Source organism: Pseudomyrmex gracilis, unplaced genomic scaffold (assembly GCF_002006095.1).
Source record: "Pseudomyrmex gracilis isolate BER0280 unplaced genomic scaffold, ASM200609v1 scaffold_50, whole genome shotgun sequence".
Taxonomy (NCBI): domain Eukaryota; kingdom Metazoa; phylum Arthropoda; class Insecta; order Hymenoptera; family Formicidae; genus Pseudomyrmex; species Pseudomyrmex gracilis.
The window spans coordinates 576,638-587,169 of NW_018020634.1; the positions used below are offsets into that span (position 1 = coordinate 576,638).

A 10,532-nucleotide genomic window follows, 5' to 3' on the forward strand; every position below is an offset into this window, starting at 1 on the left:
AATTATAATTTATTTCTAATAGAACGTCAAGTTATTGACGTAAAAATGAATAAAAAGATAGCAAACAAGTTACTCGCAAAGATTAAATAAAAATCTAATTTCTAAACTGTCTTTGCACACATAACTTTACTTAAAATACAAGATGTAATTTGCATATTAGATGTTTCTCAAAAATATATTAACTCGATTATAAAAATAAGACGCAACGAATATATTTCACACATATAACGTTGACGTGGCGCCGTGTTTTACCCGGAGTAAATTTGGTCGCCGACAGAGAGTGCACCGTGAGAAGGCAGGTGAAACGGGACGACGTATAACGGGCCTATCAGTTTCATTGATTCTTTTTTTTCCAAGGCAATTACATCGGCCTCCAAGAGACGAGCGCGCGTCGACATTATTTCTCTGACGATTGCCGCGCGTGGATCGCTCGTAAAACGCCGAATGTCACAACGACGATTCGCCGGCAGCTTTCACGATCGCGATCATCTCGCCGATCCCGGACATGCACGGACGCACAAATTTTCGTCTTAATTGAAGCGATCGCTGGACCACCGCGATCGGCAGCTACTTTCGCTTTCGGGTTTCTTTTCCGCTTGACTCGCATATTTTTCTTTTTCTTTTTCTTTTGTTTTTTTTTTTCATTCCTCCGCTCCCCGATCTGCATTTTTATTTCGAGAAATCTGCACGACTACGTCATTGCATTAATCTTTGAATTCGATAATCGAGTTTCTGTACAAGTAAATACAAGATGTGATGAATACGCGAGGAATCGTTTTGACTTTCAAATTTTGACGAGTGAGATGATACACGTGCAAAAAAAAATGAGTTTAATTAATTTTTGATAGGATTATGTAAAAATGAAAGCAGTTGTGGTAAGTCATTTATTATGCAGGTAGACGTGTGTTATTTTTCTTAGTTCTATCTCTTCCTCCTATATCCGACTGAAACGAACTTATAGGGAAAACGCGCCGTCGCGGCGAAGCGCGTAATATGAATCTTCATTAATAACGTCGAAATGGCAGGTCTTGGCGCGACGTCGTAAAACGACCGGATAAATGCAAATGTCTGTTGCATGTATCTATACTTATTAGCCGAGGCATACGTACACCAAGTAAATTTCCACGGTCGGAAATCCTTAAAAAAAATAAAAAGAGTAAAAAGAACGATCATACATATTCGTGTCTGTTGACGTAACCATCTCGGTGGCGAGATTCAATTTGAACTTTATGGCAGCAGCTTAATCTATCAAAGTGATTCACGTGAGACAGCTCAAGCGACTTAATTTTCGCCCAGGGGTTGCTCGGGGCCCGCGCATTGTAATACCCCAAAATGGACGCGGCGAGCTAATTAAGTCGGACGTAAAGAAAGATAACGTTTCATAATGAAGGTGGATTTTTTTTTGTCTATTTTTCGAGAGCGCCGCCGCCGCCGTAGCTTCCTCTCTCCCTCCCTCCCCCGGTCGTCCCGACGCCAAGCCGGGGGAAGATTTTACGCCCGACAAGCTCACGGGAAAAAAAGGTCGTCCGAGTGTACCAGAGAGAGCAGCGAGTTTAAAACGTTGCAAGTGCCGTACCGGATATGAGGGACGCGGAGGTGGGGAGATAAGGAGGGAGGAAGGCGCGCGCGGACCGGAAATGGCCGCCCTTAACCCGGCGCGATCAAAAACTGGTTTCGCCAGACACACGAAAGCGCCGCCGAGAGATGAGGGAAGCGGGAAAAAAAATGAGAGAGAGAGAGAGAGAAAGAGAAAGAGAGAAAAAGAGCGAGGGGAAACGCTTCCACCACCGTTCTTCCTCCTGCCGCTCCTCTCGTCGGTAAATAACGGATAATTTCGCTCTCGAATAAATCGAGGGAGGCAAAAGTTTCGGCGTTAAAAAACGTTTAAGCCGTTGCAATATTTTTAAGGGAGCCGCGGAGAAACTTTAATGCAGTTAATCCGAAGTGACTTCCGCGAAATACGGCCCTGGAAATTCTCGTCGCGACGCACCGCGTTATAGTTTTTCTCCCGCACGAACGACGACGCAAATTCCAACGATCCAAACAATCGCCGGGAATAAAACAAAAAAAGTTGCCAACGTTTATAGTCATCGGACGTGACGCTCAAACTGGAAAAACCAGCGCCCGATAACGGTTTAATTGCAATTGATCCAATCATTACAAGGTACACGCGCAGATCCTATCACCTATCACATCTTTGCATTTCACTGAATTTTGACTTACATAATGTTATTAATACATATGTTATAATTATGATACAAAACAATATATACAAATGTCACTACTCGATAACGAGATATTTTTTCCACGCGCGTTTGTAATCTTGCTATTTCATGTACATCGTAAATTCGTGTCAATCGACTTGTTCGATTAGATATTAGACATTATTAGTCACATTATTTCTTAGTAGCGACAATTACGCGAATTGAAATTGACGACGGAGATACTGAAAATAATGGACCGACAGCTGTCGATCTAACACACAGCGTAAATGTGCGTGGCCTACTCGATCTCGCTTGTCTCGTAACGCTTTGCGTCATTAAATACGTCTTTTGCTAACGCGCGAGGCATAATTACGAGACTTTTGTACCGTTAGCATTAATAAGTCGGAAGAGCCGATCGAGCCGACCGGCCGCCGGTCCCAAAGGCCGGAGAGATGAAAAAGGGGTCGGCCCCAGACCAAGGAATAAGTAATTACATATCGCGCTATTACACCATTAATGACGATGTTCTAAAAATGGAGTACTAAATTAGATTCCTTTGTGCTGCAACCAGTATTATAAGCTCCCGTCTTAATTGGCGCATTATCGCGCCCGTCGTAATTCAGTTAGAAAGCTACGAACTTGATGACAGACATATAGCGTATCAAGCGATAAAAAAATAAAAAAAAAACTCAAGTGACCGAGTTAAATAAAAAATGTTTTATCGTTCGTCGCGATTCAATACAAATTTCTGATTCGATAAAAGTTTCGAGCTGTCAAAAGAATATACGTATATTATATGCATAAGTCGAAGCTCTCGGAAAATAATCCTATTTAATTGAGAAAATCCAGGGGACGGATGCAGATTAAAATTTGCAGTTTCAAGTCGAAAAGGAGAACCGCTGAGAACAGTCCATAAGCCAGAGAGGATCTAGCGGCTGTGTAGACTGTACTGAAATAATGTACAGTGCCGTACAAAACGGCAAGTCGGTAAGAGGAGGAGACAGGAGAACAAGGGGGAGGGGGGTGCGCTCACTCTCTCTCTCTCTCTTTCTTTCTCTCACTCACTCCCTCCGTCTCTCTCATTCTCGCGTCGCGCCCTCCGTCGTCCATATCCCTCTCCCGCCGTCGGGGTAACAATAGTGTGCAAAGGAGATTAACAAACAGAATAAGCTAACGCATAATCGCATTATTTCTAGCTAAGCCGCATTTAAATTAGATAGAAATTCCATTTAACGAAACAATGCGGGGATGATGAGTCACTTCGCCGTATATGCGCCGACTCGCAATGTAGGAATAGACATTGTCCTCTGACTGACTGCTGCTGCTGCTGCTGCTACTGCTGCAGCAGTCCCGACATTCCTGGCGTGATATTCTCTCTCTCTCTTTCTCTCTATCCGTGCTCGAGAGCGCGCGCGAATTTCTGATTTCGCGAAATTCTTACAAGCCGGCTCTCTGTGTTATCGCGCCCCCCCAAATTTCGCCGAAATGTCAAGCGCATATTACTTCGAGCGCATATTACTTCACGTTTCTAGGAACGCATGTGCGCGATGTTAACAAAAAAAACATACACGATAAAATGTTATCTACAAAATACATAAACGAATAATGCACATTTGTTCATTTTAATTTTGCAACAAAGAAATGTATTTTTTTTTTTTTTTTTTTTCATTATGTGTTTGTAAAATCGAGAAATCGTATCGTTTTGTCAACTACGCCAATACGAACGACGTATAACCTTTAGATTCCGCTAGAAACTAGAACAAGTATAATGTTAACCGATAGCGCGGAAGAAAGGACACGCTATATCAACAGGATGTAGGATTTATCCCATCTGCGGAGAGCGATATCGTTTGCTCTAGTTTCGAGAGGGACGCGATATTGCGTGCGGGCGTCTTCCGACTCATCGGTTACGGAAAAGTGTGTACCCGGAACAATATGCCAAACTCGCCTCATGTCAATTGCCCTCTGACATTTCTGAGAAGATCGGATATATTGGATCTAAACTCGGGCTCGTTTATTCAAATCAGCTCGAAGTTGGCGCGCACCATCAATTTCGATCGACGACGACGTATGGACCGTATCGGCGGACGTTTCGCGAGTTCGTGTCGCGTGAAAAGATCGTCATTAAATTCGACGTAACGTCCATCTATTTTACAGGAAGTCATCGCGCTGCCTCATAAAACTTTGTAGAGCACCCTATATAACACAAAGGAAGGGCACCCGACACAAAAAGAGCGAGCCGCCGCCGCCGCCGCCGCTGCCGCCGCCGACGACGACGACGACGACGACGACGACGACGACGACAACGACGACGACGACAACGACGACGACGACGACGACGACGAGCCCGCCCACGTGACAGCGGCCATATTTGTGACGTAATTCTGACGTCATCGAGCCGATGGCGTGCTCCGCACGCTTCGCCGAATCCACGGGGGAAAATCGTAAAACGCGTGCGGGTCTCCCTCTCCTTCCATCATCATCCTCTTCCTTCTACTCCTCCTCCTCCTTTTTCCCTTACCATCCCAACGCCACTTCTCTATTCCCGATTGACGCGCAATCCGCTTTGGAGAGAAAACGCCTTTCCCGCGCGCGAGACGCCGCCGGAAACTCGAAGAAGATTTAGATTTTCCGCGAAAATAAGCTTCCGCTATTCGCTCCCGGTTCTCCGGAGATTTTTCGCGATATACAGTTCCTCCGTGTGCGTATGTATACTTTTCGTTGTTTATATATTTATACAGTGTGCACGCGCGCGCGCACACACATATACACATATCGAGAGATATCATTTGGATCAAATTACATCGGATGCAGATTTTGACGAGAAAACAGTCAATTGAGCTGCAGTCGAGCGCGATCATTCGTCGCAAAATAAAATCACGTCGAAATAAAATGAAAGTTCATTACTGGCGGTGTCTGTTATAAGAAAAATGCAATTGCTACGTCATTGTGCCATCAAATGGCTGTCGATTTCGCGATTAATTAGATCGGAGCTGATAATTGCACTTTTCTCTCGATATTCCGCAATCAACATAAAGCGATTTGCTCAATAAAGTCAGAGAACAAAAATTTGTAAAAAACTATGATAAATTTTCCCCATTTAATTACTCAACAGAAATCCAAATTTCTTATATATTTTTGTATCAAATTACTCAAATTGCATCTACGTACGAGTAAAAGTTAAAAGAAAGACTGCAATAGACTTCCCTCCCTTCCCCCCTCGCAAGTAAATATCGTAAGTAAATTCGCGATTAAGAAATGTTTTCAACACACTACCTGAGGACCGCCACCCACGATCGACTGGTAAGCCGACTGAAAGACGCTGCCCAACTGCGTAAGGCCCTCGTCCTCCATCTGAAACATTATGTCCGCTCCCGGCGAGCCGTTGTTGTTGAGATTATTGTTGTTGCCCATCAGTTTCTCCGTGCTGCCAACGTCAGAACGGAGTATCGTGTTGGACTGCATCCCTCTCGTCGTATCGGCGACGGAATCGACGCGAAACGCGAGAGAACAAGCGCGAACTAACGTGAAGTCCGCGGCGATTGTTTCGAGCGACGGATCGCGCGCGATTGACGTATCGATACAAACCTACTGTCAAACACTAGCGACGCCGTGGTCTCGCGGCGGACGACACCGCGTTATTTTCATCTCGTTATTACTGTCAGGAACACACGAAGGGAGATCGAGATAACGCGCTACTGAGAAACGCGTGCCGTCACGTGACGAGAGTTCGTTTCGCGGCGACCGCGAATGGGAAACTGTCGGAAAGGATGTGACGTCGAGTCCGCGACAGGTCGAACATACCATGCACTTGTCACAGTTGTTCCGAATGTACACAGAGAAAATTGAAAGAAAGAGAACGCAGGAGCAGGATTTGCACTCCGAAAGACCCCGCTGTGTCTTATCACGTTGTTGATATCCGATTCTCGTCCTTTTCGCGTCAACAAACACGAATTTTCACTCGGAGTTACGGGCGCGCGACATTGTTCGTTTATACCATAATAACCGCGGAAACGTCACTGGTTTGTGTGCCCCGCGCGTCAGGACGAACGCGATTGCCGCTTCACCGGCTGCATGGCGTCGGAGGCCGTTTTTCGAGGTTAGAACGCGAGAGCAGCAGCACGGTAGAGAAAATTTCGTTTGCGTTACGGCGCCCGACGCATTTTCCTCGATACGCATAAGAGAACGTATAAACAACACAGACAATGCGATCGTGTTTACTAATATCAATTCGTGCGCGTTCGCTGTTTCAACAGTCACAGTTCGGGCAAAAGAGGCGTAGAAGATTGAGAAGGCGATGGCACAACAGACCCTCTCTCTACGAAACACGCGACGAGACTGACGCATCGCGAGGAGGGGAGGCAACCGCTACCGCACTCCTCCCCTCCCTCCGCCACAAGAGCTCCCATCTCTCTCTCTCTCTCTCCTCTGTCGTCCCGCTATGGCACCCCACTCTGCGCGCCATCATCGCCGTTCGCTCACTTGCTTGGTTTGGCTTGCTCGCTCGCTCGTTCGTTCGTTCGTTCACTCGCTTGACGATTCCGCTCGTCCCTTCAACTTCGCTGCTCGCAGGAAGCAACCCCTAGCGAAAAGGGCCATCGTTTTTGCCTGCGGGCGTTCGTTGTATCCCGATGCGACAGACGAACGCGAGAGCGCGAGCGTGGGTGGTTCTCTTTCTCCTCTTTTTCTCTCTTTCTTTCTCGTTCTCCTTCTCTCTCTCTTATCCGCGAGTCTTATGCACCGTGTCGAAAACATCGGCCCACTTGTTGAGTCGGAAAGAGAGCGAACGAGAGCAAGACGGAGCCGGGAGAGAACGGGAGCGAGTGGGTGCGTGTGCGTGTGCGTAACGCGCGTGGAAAAGTGGCGTTCGAGATAAAAAGCTTCGCGCGCCGCTAACGGCAGACAAAGCCGGAGAGGATCGGCCCCCATAGACGAGAAGACGCGTCACTACGCGGTCAATCTCTGTGACGAGAGAATCTGTCCGCTATTTCGTCTCTATCGCACTCTAACCGATTCGCAATTATCGCGCAAATTACGCTGTGTTACACTGATCGCAGACTCCGCGATCGTTTTCCGCGTGACACGGTTTCAATATGTTATTGTAAAATAACAATGATGTAATATCGCTTAATGTAAACGTAATAACGTAAGAAAGAAAAAAGTTTCTAACAGTGGAAGAATAAAAGCCACTTTATAACTTCTCTCGCAGAATTTATTCTGATGAAGGTGTAGATTACGCACGAATCATACGGGGGATCTGCAACGCGCATCAAAACGCGAACGATGGGCGTTTCGTGTAACGAGTCTTTCCGTACTGTGTGTGACTTTTCTTCAAAACTCGTGCGATCTCGCCGACGCGCAGTTAATTAAAAGCTCCCGTGCGAGTCTCCGCCCGCTAAATAATGGATCGTCGGCGAATTTTAAGTTGGCGTGCTTAACTTTTGCGCGAAGTTAAATGGTGTTGTTTACCGCGCCAGGCGAAGTTTAATGATATCGCGCGGCCGAGAATATCTTCATTTCGTCGCGCGGGGGAATCCCCGTAACGACCGCGTGCAATTTCGGAAAATCTGTCAGGTAAGGTCGCGCGGAGGGGACGAATGAAGAGACGGAGAACGACAAACGAGATATCTCGTGGCGCCAAAGGTGCCTCGTTAGTCGGAAATTCGTGAGTAATTTTAGTGTCGTACCCACGCGACTGGCCGAAGGTTTATAATTACCTAACCTCACCCGACCCGATCTAACCCACTTGGCAAACGAGCGAGAGTTCCAGTTTTCCTCTCGCTGTACGCCGGATACGACGGCCGGCCGAGCCTCGTTAAAAAAAATCGATCGACCGGAAATGGTCGAGGTGCCTCCAATTAATATCCCGACTTGACTTCTCTTCCTGGACCCAACGAGCGGGGATTTACGCGCGACCGATTATCACAATTTTATAAATCGGCAATTAAATTCCGACGGCAAAAATATACACGCGATACGTATATGATAGGTGTGTATTTATATTTGTATACACAGCAGCTAAATAGTTCGCTTTGTACAATGTGTCGACAATTGACATCAATTGCGAGACGGCTGTTTTATTGAAGACACTTGATCTCATTTCGATTCAAGACACGAGCGTGTGCGAGAGCGCGAGAAACGACGATTAATTTCTTGACGGGACGCGGTAGTCGGTCGCTAATAAGTTCGTTAAAAAAAAAAAAAAAACAAGGTGAGAAAGAACGTGCGTGTTGATCTTCTTCTTCGGAAACACGATGCATAAAAAACTGAGGCGACACGTTGAAAAGTAGATTTACAGCGCGCGACGAGGTGTTACGTACCTGCGGCATGACAAAGTGCGAACATCTTCGTCGCCGCCAATAAGCCATAAAGTAGCAGAAGTCAAAATAAATGACTACTTGCCGAAGCTCCCGGTTCGTCAAACATAAAGAAAGTTTCTATTCCAGTCGGCACAAACATTAATGTAATTACAACCATGAATATAATGGGACCACAGGACAGCACTACAAATATACAATAGCCTGGAAAATTTGGGGTCTATTTTACCTCTCAAAGGCCGGAGGGAAAACTTTCGTTTTCTTCGATACCACGATGAAGATCCTAGCGCGCTGTGGGATGCCACTAATCTCGTAACCTTCGTCAAAATCACACAGCAACCGTTTGTTACGGACCTTTTTTACACGCCGCGTCAATATTTTTCCTCCGCGTAATGTTTGACATACTTCTTTTAGATAAATTTGTGTGTGAAGCATCGCGTAAACTCGACAAAAGTGAAACAATATCACAAAGAACTCTCGTAAGACAAAAATAAATTTTAATTTTGTACCAAATATAATAAAGAATTGCAATCTCTGAGATCGATCTAAGACGAACCAAACTTCCGATTTAGTCGCGAAGGTGAACGACGACACAATTTAATTAAATAATTACGTAACGTTCGTTTGCCGACTCGTTGATAAGAAGAAGAGCGCAGCTCGGTCCCGAGTATCGATCATCGGCGACCTCGCGCTAGAGCGTTGCCGCCTGCGAGTTTTGACAATCGACGTGTGTCTCGCTAACGCGCGGCGCATTAACATTTGACAATTTTCTGTTGATGCTGCGACGACCACGAGGGATCGTGGCAGATGTCCTGCGGTACTTTGAGCCAGTAACTAATGACCATAAACTTCGAAAAACATTTACGGCAAACGACTAGCTCGGAATTAGTAGCTTATGATATTTTTAGACGAGATCGCAAAGAGCGCTTTGCTCGTTGCACATTCTGTGTGTGATCGCTGTTACAATAATTTGCTCCTTGCTCCGCCTCGATAAACGTGAGTAATAAAAATCAATAGAGAAGAAGAACAGAGAAGACGAGCGTCGTATGTGACGTTACTTCGGAGCGTTTCGTCATTGGACAGTCAACAAATAATTAGGTAACCTCGCCTGGCCAACTGTGTAAACTGCACCTCCTCGGCATCGCGTTCTCCGCTTTTTTCTACACCTTATCAGGTCGCGTAAAGTCAGCGAAGTGAATAAAGGCAAAAGAGAATACTACGAGAGCAAGAGAGAGAGAGAGAGAGAGAGAGAGAGAGAGAGAGAGAGAGAGAGAGAAGGAAACGGAGATGAAGGAAAGGTGGAGGAGAGTCGTCGACCCGGACGCTTCTTCTTCTTCTTCTTCTTCTCTTCTTTACGCTGTTGTCCCAGCCGCGCGATCCCCTTTCGAGAGAGCGTGAAAAAAATAATAAGATCGTGGTTGTGTGTTGGAGGTCGATTCTCCTCTCGTCGTCTTCTCCTCGCTTGCTCCAATGCGCGCGGAGGACACGACAAAAACGTCAGTCGGCAAGAAAACGGAACTCGGTGTCTCCGCGTCGTCGGCAGTCACGACGCGCGCGAGTTTAAGCGATTTGATATCACAACTCTAATATATATCTCACGTTTATATAAATCTTTTTTTATATCACGCAGATGATATGAGAAATCGCGGGAAATCATTCGGAGATATTATACGTCAGAATAACTTAAATCCCATATATACAGTAATCTTTACAGAAAGAATAGGGAGAGCGGAGGCGTGTTTCGCAAAAGTTAAACGCCGCAAAAAGCAGACCGAGCTAAACTTCCGCGAGAAACCGATTTAATTTTCCCCGACACAACCCTTTCGCGGATATCGTGTCCGAGGGTGAATGGCTAAAAGGTAATAGTTAATAACAGCGCAGCTGAAAAGGGGATCCAGTAATCCTCTTCTAATTTCTAAAACAAAGAGAGTCGCGGATCGTCGCCAACGCGAATGGGAGAAGGAGGCACAGGAAAGAAAGAGAGAGAGAGAGAGAGAAATGCTCTCTCGCG

The 10,532-nt window shown here is 46.0% G+C and overlaps 1 protein-coding gene across 1 annotated transcript in view; it reads right to left on the reverse strand.

Moving 5' to 3' along the window:
• Window positions 1–6,537, reverse strand: part of LOC109853506 (transcription factor 12) — a 71,082-nt gene extending 64,545 nt beyond the window's left edge. Inside the window, exon 1 of the mRNA XM_020425711.1 lies at window positions 5,481–6,537. Coding sequence (XP_020281300.1) covers window positions 5,481–5,669 — 189 coding nt within the window. The 5' untranslated portion in view covers window positions 5,670–6,537. The remainder of the gene's footprint in view (window positions 1–5,480) is intronic.
• Window positions 6,538–10,532: the final 3,995 nt, after the last annotated feature.